At 40.0% G+C, this 19866-nt stretch overlaps 1 protein-coding gene across 2 annotated transcripts in view; it reads right to left on the bottom strand.

Moving 5' to 3' along the window:
* Trpm3 (transient receptor potential cation channel, subfamily M, member 3) overlaps positions 1 to 19866 on the bottom strand; it is an 870412-nt gene that overhangs the window by 187439 nt on the left and 663107 nt on the right. For both annotated transcript variants that reach the window (NM_001191562.1, NM_001354180.1), the window contains 1 exon segment: positions 894 to 1017. In NM_001191562.1, the coding sequence (NP_001178491.1) occupies positions 894 to 1017 (124 nt within the window).

Raw genomic sequence — 19866 nt, 5'->3', positions numbered from 1 at the left:
GGGAAGGGTTGAAGAAGCAGAACTGGAGGAATACCCCATAGGAATACCAGCAGTCTCAACTGACCTTGAACCTGGGACCTCCCAGAGATTGCTGCAGGTTGGTCCAAGGCCCCTGACACATGTATAGTGGATGTCTGCTGGGTCAGTCGTCAATGGGAGAAGATGTACTTAATCATCGAGAGACTTGAGGCCGAAGGGAAGGGTGAAGTATGGCAGGGGGTGGAGACCCTCTCCAAGGCAAGGGGAAAGAGCAATGAGATGAGGAACTGTGGGAAGGGTACCAGAAACCGGGGGCAATGTGTGGGATGTAAATGACAATGATGATGATGATGATGATGATGATGATGATGATGATGATGATGGTGGTGGTGATGATGAAGAAAAAGTAGCAGCAAGAGGGCACCACAGGAACTGTGTATAGATGTTCTGCACTTCTGGGTTAGTCAATTTATTTTCCAGCTGCACTACTTAAACACATTAACCTGGATGTTGTGTCACTAATGATACAGTGACAAGAAACACCTGGTGACTCTCTCCTTACAAGCAAAGTGGATCCCCATGCCCAAGAGAGGATCAACTGGGTATTCCCAGGATGAAACCAATTTTATACATTCCTCAGCTCATTTGACTGAGATAATCTGAAGTATTTTGATGAGCTACAAGTGGGAAACCCAGCTACATATATTACACACACTTTGTTAAAGCTGAGATTAAAAAAACAAAACAAAACAAACAAACAAACAAACAAACAACCCCACCCCCCACGAGGGCTAGAGCCAACAGCACCTCAGAAGGTACTGAGAAAGCAACGCTAGGAGGAGAGAAAAGGGCAAACATTGAAGCAAACATTTGGGAGCACGAAGAGTGCTCCATTTTCAAGAGGGCCAACATACCAATTCCTTCTTCTTCATGCATTCCATGAGGATGATGAACAGGTGCTGGGCTTGGGTGCGGGTGTATGTGAAGGTCTTCTGTATTGTCACCAACAGCTGGTCCCTCAAAGATTCATTGATAAGACTGCAATGAAAACCAAAGTCAGTAAGGTCAATGCAACTTCTCTTCAATTTGTGTGGTTGTGTGTAGTTTATCTTAATTTAGACATAATTGCTCATAGTTCATAGGGTTCAGTGTGATGTTTCAATATCTGGGGGATTATGGAATAATAAAATCAAGGTATTGACCACATCTAGCAGTCTATACACTTATTGCTTCTTTGCAGTGATGACACTCAACCCCCTCCCTTCTGGCTACTTCAAAATGCCCAGCACAGTATTCTTTAACCAAAGCCACCCCACGCTGTAGTCGAAACATTATAGGCCATAAGAGAGTACTGGGAATTTGTTATAATCAGAGTTACTTCTTTCAATGTTTTTCTACACAATGGCTGTTTTGAATGTGACAATTTACAAAGCATTACATTTAAAAAATAAATCCATGTCTCAGAACCTCTTGGGGTAAAACAGGAAGTAGACTTAGTGACTGGTTGACACTTTTCCTTTTCCTGATTAGTGCCTGCTACCTCTGATTCTGTTATTGATGTGCCTTTAATTTCTTATCTGCATCTCAGAAGGGATTTGCAGTATCATTTCCCCACAAGCTGTAATGTTATACCTAATTATGGGAAGAAAGGTAACATCTCAGTAATGCATTTTTCAGCATCAATATACTATGTGGATTACCCTATGTATTCAAATGCTAAAGACTGGCTCCCAAGATCTGATTGCCCTCCGTGAGAGATTCTCACATACACAAAGTGATTCCATATAAACTTGCTCCCCAGTTTAAAGTTAATTCATAAATAAAAGGCTAGAGCCCATAATTGGGTAGTAGAGAGAGAAAGGCAGGACTTGAGGATCAAGTGAGAGGGGTCTCAGGAGAGAGAAGGGGAGAAGGGGGAAAGGAGACAGGGAGAGGTGGAGGCCACCACAAGAAGAGATGGACCAGGAACACATGGCGGGAGAAGTGGATCCAGAGGACAAAGTTGATTGGGCAGGAATAAACCTGGGTAAAAACTCAAACAGCAAGTAACAAGGGACATGTGGGTGAGATGTAAGTTAGAATGACTCCCAGCCTGCCCTGTCTAGTCACACAGCTTGTAAATACAACACCCAGGGTTTTGTGTCTTTTATGTGGGCTAGCTAGAATATATAATTCATTGTATGGGTCAACAAGGGGGTGGGGAGACGGCCCAGGTGGTAAAATGCTTACTGCATAAACATGGAGACTGAAGGGATTCCCAGCACCCCTGTAAAAGCCAGATGTCACACACACCCTCTAATCTTAGCACTGGGGAGGCGGATGTGGAAGAATCTCTGGGGAACCCTGGCTAGCTAGTCCTGTTCCCAGGTCAGTAAGTCCCAGGTCCCAATGTGAGACTGTGTGTGAAAAATGGAGGTGAGTGGCTACTGAGGAGTGAGACTCCAGGCTGACTACTGACTTCCAAATACATGTGCATGTGTACACAGACACACATGTGCACATGTATCCCCTGAAACAGGCAGCCCCTCCTCCCAAGTGGAAAGAGTTGTGTTACTACCTTTAGAGTTTCAGAGGAATCTTCTAAGGTGGTAACCTATCTGGCTGAAGACTTGTGTTATCACTGTTTGGAAGGCTTTACTTTTTTTCTAGTAAGACATAGTCTGACTCATAGAAAGCAACATTCCCAAAGCATTATACTGTCTACTTTGTTAAATCATAGTTTTTTATACTTCAGAAAGAATAAAGACAGGGAGTGTCTGCATATCCAGTCAGCGCACAATCAGGTCTCAGATTCTCATTTCTAACTCACTTCACTAGCTTGTTGAGCTGTTACACATCAAGTGGCAAGGAGTGAAAACATGTTTTGCTATGAAGTGATAACTGTTTAAAATCAGGACAATACCTGTTCTCTAGGACGGTAATAAAATAATATTCTTTGCCTATCATTTGTACATTTTATAGTTTGCACATTGCTTTCATTACTGAAATATCAGCAACTCCAAGGTAAGATAGAAAGAATATTAGTTCATCTGATGCTGGCAGGAACCCAGTAGGCAAGAGAGTTATTTAATTTCACAGGCATGGATTTCAGCCAGATTGAGTCAAAAACTTAGATCAGTTGTGAGAATTTTGGTTTATTTAAACATATAGAAATATTGTAAGAATAGGTTTTCATTTTAATTTAATGATATGGGACTGCTTCAGATTGTCTTGTATAGTGTTGGTCTGGTGCTGTTAATGAGAAAGGCTAGTCTGACTCCATGTCAGGCTTCAAATTGGCAGTTCAGGAGACTAGGCCTAACTCTCTGTTTCCAAAAACTAGGCATGTCCAGGCAAATCCAGGCAAGTCAGTCACTGAAAACAAAACAAAACAGAAAACAAAAACAAAAAAACAACCAGACCTCAGGCAGCCAGTCAGAAGTTGCCCTGCCATCAGAGGCTGCCCCACCTCCTGGCCTGAGGCCAGGGCAATGGGTCAGCAACAGTTTCTGGACTTTGTCAGTGACAATTTTCAACCATCCACACCCCAGCAAAGGTTCTGGAATGTCCCTTAGAGATAGAGCCCACAGATTAAGATAGAAGCCACCTACCCCTCCCAAGAATTCCCCTAATGTGCTTTAAATCAGGCCTGGGAGCTCATTGGGGTGCCTCTATCTTGGTAGATGGTAGACCCAGCATGCTGGACTTCTGCAGAATACAGTGCTCTTTGCTTTTGCCTACTATTTGAGTCCCGGTATCACTCTTTGGCAAATCATAGGCACTTATACTAAGTATTTGAATGTTAAACACTGGTCCCCAAGATCTGGTTGCATCTAATGAAGAGATCTTCACATACACCAAATGATGTTATGAAAATCCTGTCACCCAAGTAATCCATAATTGGTTGATAAAGATGCCTACAGCCTGGGTTGGGCAGAAGAGAGGGGAAGGAAGAAAGGTTCTCGGGGATTTTGGAGTTTCAGGCAGGAAAGGAGAGAAGAAAGGGGTTGCCACAGGGTAGAGTGAATTAAGAGCACATTGCCATGAGGGTTGGCCTGATGGAACAGGAGCATCCCAAACAAAACATGGCAAGTGATAGCTCAGTAATTTTGACAAAGAAACAGAGAAGATAGTATAGAGGATCGATACTTTCCCACCTTTTAAGTTTAAACTTATTATAAAGCTAAAGGTCTCTGTGTCTTTTATTTGGGAACTGATCTGAAGTGGGGTCAAAACCCTAATGAATACTTAAAAGCAATAAAGGGGTGTAGAAACCCCCAAAATAACATCAACCACAGCCATGTCCCCAGCAGCTGACTATGATTTGCCTCATGCTTTAGCAGAGGCAAACAAACAAAAAATGGTTGAAATGGGGAAACCAAAGGATCCATTCCGTTTGCTCATTTCTGAAAGAGTTGCAGAGTTGGCTGTGCAACTGGGAAACTTTGTCGGTGGAAATAGAAGCACCAGGGAGTGAGAAGCACTGGAAAAGGAAGACATAAAAGACTCAGACTTTGATGACCGAGCAAGAGAGTGGGAGTTTCCCTCGGGAGGAAAGCAAAGAATGAAACTGCTGAAAAGCAGAGCACAGCCATGCCCAGTGTCTTGGACTTGGAGTTTCCAGTTCTTGTAGCCCCCGTGGGGGGTGAGGAGCTGGGTGGGCAGCTGGCAGGAGGAGGTAGCAGAGTCAGATAAAAGATGAAACAGCCCATTTAAAAGAAAGCATTAATCTCAAACCAACTGTGCTGCCAGAGATAGAGGAGGGGCAGCCTGGGGTTATGAAATCAACATCAACTTTCCCAGTAAACATATAGCACATGACTGCTAATGGTGTGGAACAAGGTTACACTAAGACAGGGTTGCATCCTATAGAAATGATAGATCTAAAGGATTTTAAAAAAACATTTAATCTGTTATTTCATATAGGATGCCTTCACCTTTTGTAAAACAAATTTTAAATACCCGGACTACTCAAAATAGAATTATTCCCCAAGACTAGAAGGAATTGGTCACAGCTGTATTAGAGGCTAGTCCACAATTGGCAATGGTAACATGGTAGAAGGAAGGAGCCATAGATATTGAAGAGTGAGATAGAGTGAGGGAATGAATATAGTTAATGATCGGTTGTTGCGTGAAGGGCAACAACTATCCAAGAGCAGATTCAATTTGATGAAACTGCTGTAGAACAATGGTTAGCAGTTTTAAGAGCTTGGGGCAAAGTTATGGAACCCAGACAAATGTCCAGCTAGTTTACAAAGACTACTTAAGGCTCTGGAATAACCGTCACTGATTTCTTTTTAAAACAAAGATTAGCCTTAGCCACGAACAAAGCCACATCAGAACCTGATGCATGACAGATGTGGATAGAAACCTTGGTGTATGAAAATGTAAATACTGAATATAGAAAAGTTATTAGACCATTAAAAGCATGGCCAGTGCCCATGAATGAATGGATAAGGGGTAAAACCTACATTGGTTCTAACGTGTACTGTGAGACTATCATAGGTCAAGCTGTAGTTAGAGATCTCCATTATCAAGATGTTTGTTGCTTCAATAGCAGGAAATATGGTCATTTGCAAAGGAACTGTGACCCAACCAAAAGCCTCAGATCTCAAAATGCCTAGTGTGTTACCTTCGAGAAATATAGTACTTTCCACTGGAAAAGTGAATGTGCCTCCTCTTCTAGGAGCAAACAGAAAGAATGCCTAGGCTTCCCCAGGGTGTACAGGCAATGTGGCAAGAACTGCTGCTGGACTAATGAATGTAGGTCGGAGAGAGATATCCAAGGCAATTTCCTGCCCTCAAGAAATAGCCTTGGAGGCTGGACTTCAGGTCCCATAGCAAAAAAATTACAAGCCCTTTACTTCTTGGCAGCCAGGAAATAGCAGGCAGAAATATATCAACTAAACATTACACATCTCATGAACACTGCTCTGGGCAGTGCTGCTCTAGGCTTGGCACAGAAAAACATCTTACTGTAGCCCCCCCAATCCAAGGTTTCAAAATATCTACTGAAGTTGCTGTTCCATTGCCTTCTGGAATATTATGGATGATCTTTGGGAGGACTGCATTGACTTCCTAAGGATTCATTATGCATCCCCGAATTATAGATGAAGATTTCAAAGGAGAAGTTAAAATTATGCCCTATGTAAAAGGAGAGATGCAAATTAACGCAGGTGATATGATCGCTCAGCTGCTACTATTAAGGGCAAAGCCTCTCCAGTAGAAAGAGCAGGAGGGTTTGGAAGCATTGGAAAATGTGTGTTCTGGAAACTAGTGGTTAATGGTTAGAGGTAAAAATTAAAATTGCAAGAAAATGGTATTGAAGTAGGAGGTTTGGTGGATACTGGAGCTGATGTAGCTCTCATTTCCCAAAGATCTTGGAATTCAAAATAGACACTTCAAAAGGTTTAAACACAGTTTCTAGGGATTGGAATGTTATCTCAATATAACAAAGTACAAGATGGATTAAGTGGGTAGGACTGGAAGGTCAACTAGGAAAGTTAAGCCTCTATATAGCTGACATACCCATAAATTTATGGGGAATGTTTTTTACAACACTGAGGTACTCAGATTAATATTCCTTTAATCCCAGAGATAACCCATGTTGAAATTAGGGGTGAAATGGTAAATGCTCTTGGGGAAGGTATTGATAAATATCATCAAAAATTACCGAAGACTGTGCCAATTGTCCAAATATATCACATCACAGGAATTAAATCTCCAAATTTCTGAGGGGCCCCTGCTGAAATACCAACGACCCTATTCTGTAAATGGTTGACTGGCATGCCTGTGTGTGCAGACCAGTGGCCTTAACTAAGGAAAAATTACAAGCACTTGAGCATCTGGTACAAGGGTAGCTAGAGGCTCAACATGTAGAGTAGTCTACTAGCCCATGGAGTTTCCCTGTATTTGTTATAAAAAAGAAATCAGGAAAACAGAGAATGTTAATGTTCAGTCTTAAGTTGTTTTACCTAAGGCATGACCTATGATTATTTTTTAATCAAAAAAAATTTTTTTTACCATGCTCTTGCATGAGCTAGATTGGGAAAGGCTTGTTTTCACAGTACCTACTCATAATAATGTACTCCAACCTTATATCAATATTTTGTGCAAAAACTGCTCAAAATAATTCATAGGCAATTTCCTTAATCCATTATTTATCATTTGTATTTTGTTGACTGATTCTGATGCAGATGCATTAGAAAAAATGTTTAAGGAAACACGAAGAATCCTGCCGTGATGGGCTTACATATTACTCCTGAAAAACTACAGAGAGGAGATTCTATTAAGTCTTTGGGTTACAAAATAGAACAAAAACTTCAACCACAAAAGGTCCAGATCAGAGGAGATCAGTTATAAACTCTTATTGATTTCCAAAGATCAATGGGAGATATTAATTGGCTATGACCTACCATTGGGTTAGCTCCATCATTAAGCAATTTGTTTCAAATGTTACAAGGAGATTCAGACTTAAAACAGTCTAAGATAACCATCTTCAGATAACCACTAAAGCAGATAGAGTTAACTCTGGTGGGACTGAGTCTGCAAGATGCATACGTGTATGGAATAGTTCCCAACCTTGGTTATATTTTGTTTATTTAGCCTTCAACACATTCTCCCTAGAGGAATTACTATGCAAAGGAAATATAGTATTATGGATGAACTTTTTTAGCACACAAAACAATTGAAGATGTACTTAGAAATAGTTTTTGATTTAATTATAAAAAGTAAAATACAACTATGTCAATTGTCAGGAACTGACCTGACAGAAATCATTGTACCTTATACTATTACTAAGATTATGTCATTATGGGTAAATTAAGTGAATATTGGCAAAAAGCTTGTAGCAAACTATTTGGGAGAAATTAACATCAAATATCCCAAAAGCAATTGATTTTAATTTATAAAAAGAATTTATTGGATTCTCCTACCTATTGTAAATGGAATGCCAGTTCCCGAAGCACCCACATTCTATATTGATACAAGTAAGTTTGGAAAGGCAGGCTATAAGTCAGATAAAATAAGCAAAGTAATTCAAACCTTACTTCATTTCAAAAATCAGAATCATATATAATTCTTCAGGTATTATTAGATTTTCCTGAATCTCTTAATATAATTACTGACTTTCAACATGTTGAAAGAGTTGTTTTGCATATAGGAATTCATTCCTGATAACTTAGAATTAACATTGTTATTTATGCAAATGCAACAGGTACTCAGAAATAGAAACTATCTGTTCTCTGTCATTCATATTCAGTCTCTCACAGGCTTACCAGATCCATTGGCACAAGGAAATGAGGAACCTGACCAATTAGGAAACATGCTAGAAACTTCAACATTTCATGAAAAACTTCATGTTAACAGTAAAGGTGTAAAGAAAAAATTTCTATCATTTGGAAATAAGCCAAGGCAATTATAAGAAGGCCAATTCTGTATTTACACATTTACTGGAAATAATGGCTATTGTTGGGATATCTGTGCAAATTAACACTGACTATGTCCATGCATATGTATCCAGTAAGATGAAACAATTCTTTGAATATTATAGTATATAGTATCTTACAGATATACCACACAATCCTACAGGACAAGCCATAATAGAAAGATAAAATTGCACTTTAAAATAAATGCTTATAAAACAAAAAAGGAAGAATAAAGAGCCCTAGGGATAGACTAAATAGTGCTCTGATAACTTTAAATTTTCTGAATGTTAACAAGAAAGGAACAGCAGCCTAGAGACACTGGTTTATAGAAAAAAAAGTAGAATTAAATCAGCCTATGTACTATGAAGATGTGTTAACATCCGAATGGAAAGTTCTGTGGACATGGATTTGTTTATGTTTGTACAGAAAATGAAATGCTGCGAATACCATCAAAAATGCATAAAGATTAGAATTGAATGGGAGAGTTCTCCTGAAAATCTTGGTCACTGATCTGAAAAACAACAAAATAAACAAACAACAATAACAACAACAAAACAAACAAAGACTTGCGCATTTCATAAAAGATATCTCTGTTTACAATTTTCTGCTACACTCAGCACAATTAATGGTTTAAGAAATTGGGGAAAAAGTTGTGAGAATTTTGGGTTCTTTAAAAATCACAGAAACAATATAAGAATAAGTTTTTGTTTTAATCCCTGGTGTGGGATATGGGGCTGCTTCAGATTGTCCTCAGCAGCTGACTAAGATTTGCCTAATGCTCTAGCAGAGGTGCGGTTTTGCCAACTGTAGATGGTTTCTGCTATTATGTGACATTTGGAATTCTGGGAACTTTTCAGAGGGTATATAAAGTTCCCTGAGAGGCAGGTTGGTCATTGTTGGTCATTTAGGGGGCTTGGTTGCTATTTGATAGAAACAAAAAGAGACATTAGATTCAGGGATCTTTTTCTCCTCTACCTACTGTTAAGGGATTGAAAGAGTAGTTAAGGGCAGAGAAGGGTGGAAGAAAGAAGAACTTTCGATGTAAGAAAAGAGCATCAACATAGATCCACCAGGCAAATCAGTGATGCCAGGAGCAGAACACTGTCCAGGGCTCTTCCATTCCACCACGCTGCCCCTCATTCACTCCTCCCTCAGGAAGAGAAGTGTCAAAGGATATATACACTTAGAGAAGGTTCAGCTGAGGAAGTGAAAAGACGTCCCAATTGTTCTCTCAATATTAACTGATGTTGGATGACACCATGGCTTTAGTTTTAAATGAGCTCAAAATCATCCACCCATCCATCCATCCATGCATGTGTGAATCCATCTATTCATCCATATACTCATCCATCTACCCACCCACCCATCCATCATTCATTCATTCAGAAAATTCATGTGGATGTCTGCTTGGTGGTTGGCACTGTGGTTTATGTCAAGAATCTATGGCTAGATGTAATAATTCACTCCCAGGGGAAAATAGTAGTATGGCTGAAGCATGTGAGAACTCTAATTCAAACACAAAATGACCCGTAAAGGTCTTCTCGTCAAAGGCATGGCCTCAGTTTGGTTCTACTGGGAGGTGGTGGGATCCCAAAGGACTTTGAATGACAGTGTTTCTTACACACAGATGTTGGAAAGCCTGGTCCCCAGTTGACAGTGCCTGTTTGGGTAGGTTTAGGAGTTGTCCCTGAGGCTGGATTTTGAGGTTTCAAAGCTACATCCCGTCTGTGCTCTCTCTGCTTCCTGCTGGTAGTTTAAGACGGTAGCTTTCAGTTTCTGCTCCAGCTGTCATGATTTCTGTCTGCTGCCTCCTCCCTCTGTGATAGACTCAGCCCTCTGGAATTGTAAGCCTCAAATAACCCTTTCCTTCTATAGTAAGTTGCCTCAGTCCTGGTGTTTTATCACAGCCACAGAAAAATAACTCATATAGATATGGTGCTTAGCAGAAGGTTTTGAGATGTTGGAAGTGTATCCTCAAAGGGCTCCAGACTGCAATTCATGTTCCAGTGAGGAGGTGGATGGCTTTGTTCTCCTCCATGTTCCTGGTAAGATCTGTCATCACACATATGGGGCAATTATTTATGCATTCAACTGTGTGAAACTGTGACCTTCCCAAACCATTTATGCTTTTATAAGATGAATATTTTGGTTGTTGCAGTAGCTAAAGGGGAGCTAATGTGGGGAGCAAATTAAAAGGTAAGAGAAGATGGAGCTGCAGAGAGCGGTTGCCAGGGCAAGATCACGAGGGCCTTTGGAGACTGTTAGTTTATTTATTTTTTGACCATGATCTTACTGTGCTCAGGCTAGCTTCTAATTCACAGTCCTTCTGCTTTTAACTTCAAAGTGCTAGAGTCCCAGCCAAGTGCCACCATGTCTTGTGAGATCAGTGGCTTTTTCCTCATGGCAGTGAGTAGTGTTTCAGCAGGAGAGAGACCATTCGTATGTGTGGTGTTAATTAATTCTCCTAAGACTCAAGGCATGAACAGTCATGGCTGGTCATATGTCTACTTGACAGGCAACCCAAGTGGGTAGGTCTAGAGAGTTCTGCGAAACCAAGAGTGTATAATGTAGCACATGATGAACTACAGAAGGGATTCTTCTGACTAGCCACTTGATAGGTTCAATCAGTCATTCGCAGGTGTTTAATTTTGATAACAACTCAAAATTTGTTCTCTACTGTCAGCCATCTGTAATGAAACCTAAATTCCCTGAGGTCATTAACTGCTTGAGAGAGCTGTCTGTCACTTCCATCCCATCTGCCAGCTTGTGAAAATTAAAAAATAATGTATAATTGGCTTTACTCACGGCTTTCACTAGTTAGGTGAGCTTAAAGACTCAAAGAGTTCTGTAGTGGTGGGTCCTATTTCCTATCTGACAAAGGTTGTGGCTTTGGCTAAATCAGTTAGTAAGAAGAACCAAACAATGAGAGTAATAAGTTGGAATTACAACGTGAAGATGTTGATCACTAATGGGACAGACAAGATGGAGGGAGTGGGCGTCACATGTAGAATGGATTTGACTCGGGGAGCAAAGGTGACTTGGTTCACCCAAAGCCTCATGTTACACTCACTAAACTGCAACTCTGCTTCGACTCTCTTTAAAAGTCATCTTTCTAATGATCCCAAGAGGAAAATATTATTTTTCATGTCTTTCTGCTGTTAAAAGCCTTCCATTTTTGTGAATCTCCCCTCTTAACAGAGAAATAGCAGCCATGAAGCTCGTATTCCTTGGCTGAGTAGGCTTAATGATGCTGCTGTAAGGACGACCCCTCCCCCAACAGTTCCTGTATTCATAGCACCTCCTGGCTTACCACACTCTGTGGAAATAATGGAAGAACAGTCTGCGAGGCAGGCAGGCGTCTGCTTTGCAGAGGTAGAAACTGGTCTAAGGTGCTGGAGTGATCTGTGGTAGACACACAGACTTCAGTGACTTCAGTGTATGAGCCGCATCTGTTCATTTCACTCCTGTCCCATGGTGTTCCTTTTCCTGTGTATCACTCGGCCACCCAGTCTGTTAATTACCCACATCACAGGGAGAAATGTAAGCTCAGCTAGATATTATTAAATGCTTTTCCTTTATGTGTAATATATACATATGTAATATATACATCTATGTGTGTATACATATATGTATATTTACACAGAAACACACATGGGAGACAGAGAGACAGAGCAGAAAGAGAGAGAGAGAGAGAGCGAGAGAGAGAGAGAGAGAGAGAGAGAGAGGCAGAGAGAGACAGAAGAACAGAAGAAAGGAGAAAGAGGGAGAGAATCTGAATGTTTGGCCAAGGGAAGATGACTAAGTGAGGGTTGTAAGTGAAGACACTGACCGAGCGCTTCACAGCTTACAGGTTTTGCTGCCTTTAGATTCTCCCCTGTGTATTTCTCTGCTAAGCCTTTGCCTGCTGTTCGCTGCAGAAGTTCATTTGGTTTCCCTGTCTTACTTTGTGGAAATACATTTTAGTGATTTTGAGATGCCTGCTGTCTTGAGACTTTTATTATTTTTTAGTTCTTCCCATTTTCCTACTGTAAAACACCAAGAGAGGACAGATTGAAAGTTTTTTTTACCATGATATTTGAACATCAATGGATTTAGAGACAAACCCCTTGCTAGATTTCTTTCTTCCTTTTTTTTTTTTTTTTCGGCACTAGAGTAGTGATTGAAAACTTCTTGACATCAAAACATGGTTGTAATATGGCATGAAATTAGCTTTAGAACTGGGTCTACAACTGAGTGATCTTATTTATGGAAACCACTAATTTGTGTCTCCATATGCATCAGTGTTATTTTGGGTGCACCTCAAATTAGAGGGTTTTGTGACTGAGGAAAATCTCTGCACCGTGGCATTTACAGTTCCATTTAAATGCTGCATGTATGGTCTCTAGCTGTTTAGATGAGTCACGGAGTAATTTAAAACAGGTCAGTGTTTACCCAGGGCTTAGGATAGCTCGCAACGTGCTCCATACTTTACAATTAGTGTTCTATTCAAATGCTGTGAATGCAGCCCACATGTAGAAACACTTCTCCCAGAATAAATGTAATTATCGGCAATATCAGATTTTTGTTTCTAGATTTGAAAAATTAAAAAATGCATCTAGAATTCAGCGAGCCTCTAAGAGCTAATCTGAGGTTAATTAACAGCTTTCGAGGAGAGCATCCTCCAGAGACCCTTGCGGGTGCTGTTAGATGCTGCAGACAGTGTGAAGAATTTTACTTATATAAATAAAACTGTGAATGCCCACACTTGGTGCCTAAAAGACATCATTTCCAGCGGAATCTGTACTTTACTAAAGGAAACAGAAATTCTTATCATTTATTTGAAGCCAAAGAAAATGCCTGAATGTTATATAAAGGGCACTGAAAGTTGTCCTTAAATGAGGTTCTAAGAGTATGGCAGTCTCTGTAATTGTCCCTCCTCTCTTTAATTTTTTTTAATCTTCCTGTTTATGGTAAAAGTTTCCACTTTGTTTCAAATGCCATAACTCTGTTGCCACAAGTAACAGTATGGTCCATCCGTAGAAGCTGGACAGCCTTGAATAGGCTCTCCCCTGCTGGCTGTGTGATCGTAAACATTACTCAGCCCTTTATTTATACCTTTCATATATGAAACATGGAAGTGATAAAGTATTTCTGAACACATCTGTGTTAGATGTGTCCATCCTTATAAAGGGCCTGGTGTATAGCAATGCTGTTGTAACTTTTTTGTTCTATTTTCAGGAAAAAGTCATTTGTGGTTTCTTTTCCATTAGATAGAATGGCCTGTGATGGCAGCTGGTCACAAATTATAATTTCTGTAGAGAAATAAAATTTCCATTTGACAGAGATTAAAGAACTGCAGTGTTTTCTTGCTTTTGGAAAATTGAGATATTTAGACTTATCTAAGCTATATTAAAATGGAGATTAGCAAACACCCCATGTAGACATCTGCACATCCATTCGTCCATTCATTCACTCATTCCTTCCCTCACTCACTCAATCATTCCTCCCTTCCTTCACTCACTCACTCACTCACTCACTCACTCACTCACTCATTCATTCACTCATTCATTCATTCACTCATTTATTTAACAACACCTACTGATGATGCACTGTCGTTTCCCTCCATGCCTTTATTTCACACTGGAGTCTGCTTTGAGTGGTAAGGCAACGATAGCACCTGCAGGCTTTAGCAACCCATGTTAGAAACACGAGCACAGACAGGACTGACTTTGAAATACTATCCAAGCTCACCTCCCCCTCCATGGACTTTGCCTTGAGTCTCTCACATCTTACTCAGCTGGAACAAAACAATTGCTAAGTGGGTTCTTCACTATCCTCCTCCAGTTCATCCTCCATGGGATTGGTTAGGTGGCTCTTCTGGAGAGGGTTCACATTCTAGAACACTCCTAAAATTCTGCAATAGCTCCCCGTCACTCCCAGATGGCATCTTAATCTGCATGTGTCTCTTAAGATTATCTGTGGTCTCTCTTCTAACCTGGGCTGTCTTCTGATACCCTTATAAATTTCCCATAGACACAGAATCTCTCAAGCCAACTGGTATCTTGTATGCCTTTGTGCCCTTGAACTTGCTCTGTCTACTGCAAGGAATGGTCTCTGTTTCTGAGTGTATTGCTCAAAGTCCATTTACACCTCAGTTGAAACAACCTCTTGTGTGAAAATCTACAATTACTACTCATTTGAGGCTCTGAAAGCTCTCGACGTTAAATACTATACTTGATGCTGTGCAGAAATGTTGGTTTCCTTCAGTAGATTATGAATTCTTGAAAGCAGCGGTTGCTTCCTCACGTTCTTCTGGTTCTAGATGAGTGCATGGTTTGAGGAGCTTTAAAAGAGTGTTTGTAGACTTGCAGAATGGGCAAAGGGCTACTTGCTTTGTGTGCAGCTTTTTGTCCCTTGTCTTCATGTTGGCCTAGATGTCAAGTCTCTTTGGGAAAATGAAAGAAACAGTGTGGAGTTTAACCCCCCTGCAAGTCTGAATTACTTCATCTTTAAGTTCAATCAGATTCATTTCTAAGACTTACCCTCAGTTTCTGTCTTTGTTTTTAAGTCATGGGGTGCTTAGAAGTGAATTCATCACTCAGATGAGAAGCCTACGTTTGGATCTATTTTTAGATTTTTTTCTTTTGTTTTTTAATTCTACATTTGGCTTTTTTTTCACAGTTTTTTTTAAAAATTGGGAACAGGTTTTTTATTATCACATTGCTCAGGGCAGTTATCATAAAAAAGTTCTGAAGATAGTCAGCATCCCAGTGATACCAAGGTGATTTCTCTCACACGGAGCCTGATGGCTTTGGCAACTGGAAGTAATTTTATCACATGAATGTCAACACACACACACACACACACACACACACACACACACACACACACACACACGTACTATTTATATAATAGATATTAATCTGTAGAAGATCTAGTGATGTAATTAAAACACTTTGATATGTTGCCTCTCATTGGGATCCATTTCTTTCCTACTGAGGACTGAGACGGATTATTCAACTCCTCAAGTCTCTATCTCCTCATTTATTTACAGATCTCGTATGTCCCTAAGATTAGTGTTTGTAGCCCCAAAGATTATGTTTGAGAAATACCTAGAAGTGCCCCTGACACACAGATGATAGTGAATTTTAAGTACCTCAGAATTTTTCATACCTTCATGGAGGTCCAGTGAAGTGTATCTCAGATCTGAAATAAGGCACCTAGCACACAATCCACCCATTTGGTGAAGAAGCAGTCTACTAAATGTTGGATGAAACGAATCTTTAAATGAGAAAGCAAAACGCCAGTAAAATCACTTGGCTAGGCTTTCAATGGGGAAAGCCCAGGATCATATTCATTATGATGACAGGAGATCCCTAGAACTAGTCTTATGTCAAAATCAAACAGGTGGGGTTCAAAATTCATGCAATTGTACTTCTCCTGGTTTTCAGATTTTGATACTTCTGACATCTCTATTTTCCAGGAAGGGCCCTATATGGAAGATTCTGCTGGAAAGTTTTGAATATGGGATAAAGGAATGGTAATGACTTTAATTATTTTATGCATGAAAAAACCTGACTTCATTAAAAGTGTACATAGCTTGTGAGAGCCATTTGGATTAGGAAGACAAGAGAGTGAGAAGAGCCTGACAATGAACCAGGCTAACCTCTATGTACAAGCTCACTTCAGTGTAGTGATGAAAAGCTTGTGACTTGCTTAAATGGCTGAATGCAAGTGCTATCTTCTGCTATATCCATGAGAATGCTCTTTAGTCTATGTACAAAAAGATTCAGTACTGTGACTCTAGGAATACACTGTGTTCCTAATGCAATTTCCTCATTTTTTATCAGATGCTCAAAGTTCCTTTTAATTACATGAAAGACACATAAATATTCAACAATTAGAATCCCTAAGAACAACTCTGTTGCTGTTTTTCAGAAAATGATAGATAAAATGTTGATACAGATTGAATGGAACACACATATAGGTTGGCTAGATTGTTTTGTCACTGAAAAAGCTAATCTAGCTACAAAGTGCCCTCAATCAATTAGACAAATAGCAATTCTGACCTTCGTTAAATGTTTAGCCTAGGAGAAATTCTTCATCTGGACTATTCCTGAGGGTTCTATGTACTTAGTAAGGTAGATCTTAAGAGAAACTGCCTGTTATGGGACATGACATATACACACTTATGAGACTGTGTACTCTCCAAGGAGTTTCATAACTGGTACCCATAAAGGGACCATTTCCCATTTAAGTCTCTCCCTCCAGATTTGAAAAGCTGGAGCCATGTGTGGTAGAAGGCACAGGCCTGTGTATTAAAGGAAACACAAATGAGTAACATGGTGGGGCTGAGAGTGGCAAGTGATATTGTAAGTTAGTTCTTACAATAAGAACGAGCTTTGAACTCTGTGATCTATAGGTGGCCGTTCATAAGGCAGGGTAAGATGGAGCTAGACTCTAAACTCCTTGGATGCTTGGATTGCACTCTCCATTACTACTGTATTGTATTCTCTTCTCCCCTGCCCTGGAATGTCAACTTAGTGGTGAGAGAAGGCTTTCCCACTTTGTCTTTGCTGATCCCATATCTCCTCTCTCTCTGTCTCTCTCTCTGTCTCTCTCTCTGTCTCTCTCTCTCTCTCTCATCCACCCACCTATCCATCCATCCATCTATCCATCCATCCATCCATCCATCCATCCATCCATCCATCCATCCATCCATCTATCTGTCTATCTATCTGTCTGTCTATCTGTCTATCTTTGCTAGACTTTAAGCCTCACAAGGTATGGAATTTTATCCTTTTGGCTCCCTTGTGTATTTTTCACCAGTGACTGGGATAGAGCTTAGACTATAATAGTTATTCATAACATATTTCTCAACTAATATTTCATACAATATTAAATAACACTGGAAATCTATCAGAATTCAAGTACTTCAGCTTGGTAAAAGCCCACCTCAGGAATGAAGGACTGTGATATTCAGTGTGGTTGTTATTAGCTATAAGGGACTTTTTAAGCTTAATTACAATTTAATCCAATTTCTTAGCTGTAACCAAAGTGCTCAGGGCCTGTCTGATGGATGGCGAAGAGGCAGATTCTGTCATCTGAGGAGGTTCAGTTGGACTGCATTGCTCTTGAGGTTAATGGCATTGCCAAATGCTCCACCTCGGGCTGGGACTAGTAAGACATCTAAGTGCAGGATTTTGAACAGCGCTGGCTTTGGGTATGTCATTTTCTCTCCTCCCTTTCCTGTGGCTGAGTGTGCCCAAGAGTAAAAAGGATTCATTCCAAGGAATACAGCAACTGCCACATGGTCAGGCAGATTTTCTGCCAAAACTGTAAGTCAAGCAATATCCTGACTTCCTTCCAAGTAAAACCAATCAGCGAACACTACCCATAGTCAGTCTAGGGGGACAGTCAGAATTTTATTGTTCTTGGCTCTGCATCAAAGTCGGAATTAGAGCTGGCTTAAGGAGTATATTGAATCCCTGGGGTGGCCAGCCTGTGAATCCACCCTTGATGGATATACATTAAATGGTCACTCAAGACTATTTAAAGGAGAAGTTAACTAGCATGTGAGAGAACATTCTACTTTCTTGTCTGAAATAATTCAGCTCTGGGATGAGAAAAATAAGCCTCCTGCAGTTACTGGGCCATCTTCCTAGAAAACAATATGGCATGGGTGCTAAGAGCATAAGTTCAGTCCTAGCCTGCCTAGGAAGAACATGGTGCCACCGGGAGAAAGTTAGCAAATGACATGACCTTTTCATTCTACATTTCCTTACTTTTACAATGGAATCAATATCATAACAATCTCATATTACAAAACACAAAACCCCCCCTTACATCAAGTTCTTGCGTATAGATGCCAGGCAATGATGTATAAGAGATACTCATATTTATATATAAAATTAACTCTAGTGTGTCAAACATGATGTTGGCTATGGCATGGGAGTGCTAGGGAAGGGTAATGCTACATTATGTCTCTACTTAGTTTGTCAGAGTATTTCTTCTCACCCTATTTTCTTTCAGATGGTGGAAAAAATGTAACCTCTATTTTTTGTTGCATATTATATGATGGACCAATTCCTTGCTTAGAAAATTTCAAGCAACTTATTTTATTTTATGTGTATGAATATTTTGACTGCACACATGTGTGTTCTTGTACCCAAAGAGATCAGAACTGAGAGGGACATTGGGCCCCAGGGAACTGGAGCCAATGATGGTTGTGTGCCACCATGTGGATGCTGAGAACTGAAATCGGTCATCTCCAAGTACACCAACCGCTCTTAACTGCTGAGCTTTCTCTCCAGCCCCTAATTCTTCTTACTTTTTAAAAAAATGCCATTTCTTATCTATTATCAATAGTAAGTTTCCCAGTAGTAAGTTGTTTCTGGTCCTTTATCTCCCATGCCTTATGTATGCATCAAAATTCGTATGCAGCCAAGTAATTGAAACACTGATATGTTTTGGCATGTTGATAAAAAAGCAACTGTTTCTTGTATCCCAGGTGTCTCTGAGGTACCTTGGATTCTTATTTTTCTCTTTGTTTAGATAATTCATTGTACTCCTTGTTGCTTGTCTGACAGTCTTAGAAACGTGAGGGCACTTACAAGACCTTCATTTTATTCCATTGCTAGAATAGGCATTCACAGCACATTGGCTGTGAGATCCTCTCTTCCCTTAGATTCATTGTTAATCTATCATACTCTGTCCTTTCATCTGAGCCCACATGTAGCCTCAAAGTCATTCTTAGTGCATTTTAGGGAGTCATCACCGACTGATGTAAGTTGACACTCAAGAGGAAAATGCCTTGTGATTTCTGTACCAGAAATGATAAAAACTGAAATGCATCATCAAAGGATGAAAACTAAAGCAATCACAGGCTTACAGAAATCCAAATCTTAGGTCTATTTCTACACGCTGAATCTTGACTGCTATGGGCTTAGAGCAATAGATTCCTTGATGCTTATTCAAGACCTATAGGAGTTTTCCCCATGTGATGAAGAGTTGTTTTATATAAACTATCCCAAGAACATGTAATAAGCACGAATATCCACTCAGAGATGCAGGAAAGGCTTTACTGGAACCAAATGGAGGGGGTTTTCTTTGTTGTTTCTTTTGGCAAGATTAGTACATGTTATCATTGGATCCTACGTCAATGCGTTATCTCTCTTTCTGTTCTTTCTGTTAAAAAGAGCTTTATAGCAGGTTGTCAATGTTGTATGCAGTGTATGGAAATGCTGTCCCCAATCAATCTGAAAATTCCATGTAGATTTCTGGGAAAATCTGATGAGAACACTCCAGGCATTAATTACTGGTGGTGCCATTGATAGCGAATTTACCCAGCATAGTATCTGCTGCAGGGTCTGTTTGTTAAATGCTTCAGAATTAACTTCTTAAATGACAGGGATTAAATTTGAGGTCACTCTGTTTATGTATTTATCTGTTCATTTCTTTATTCTTTGTGTACAGAGACTGAGGAAGCTACTTTGGAAAACAC

Source organism: Rattus norvegicus, chromosome 1, assembly GCF_021556685.1.
Source record: "Rattus norvegicus strain SHRSP/BbbUtx chromosome 1, alternate assembly SHRSP_T2T, whole genome shotgun sequence".
NCBI lineage: Eukaryota > Metazoa > Chordata > Mammalia > Rodentia > Muridae > Rattus > Rattus norvegicus.
This window is presented reverse-complemented; position numbering and strand designations above follow the sequence as displayed.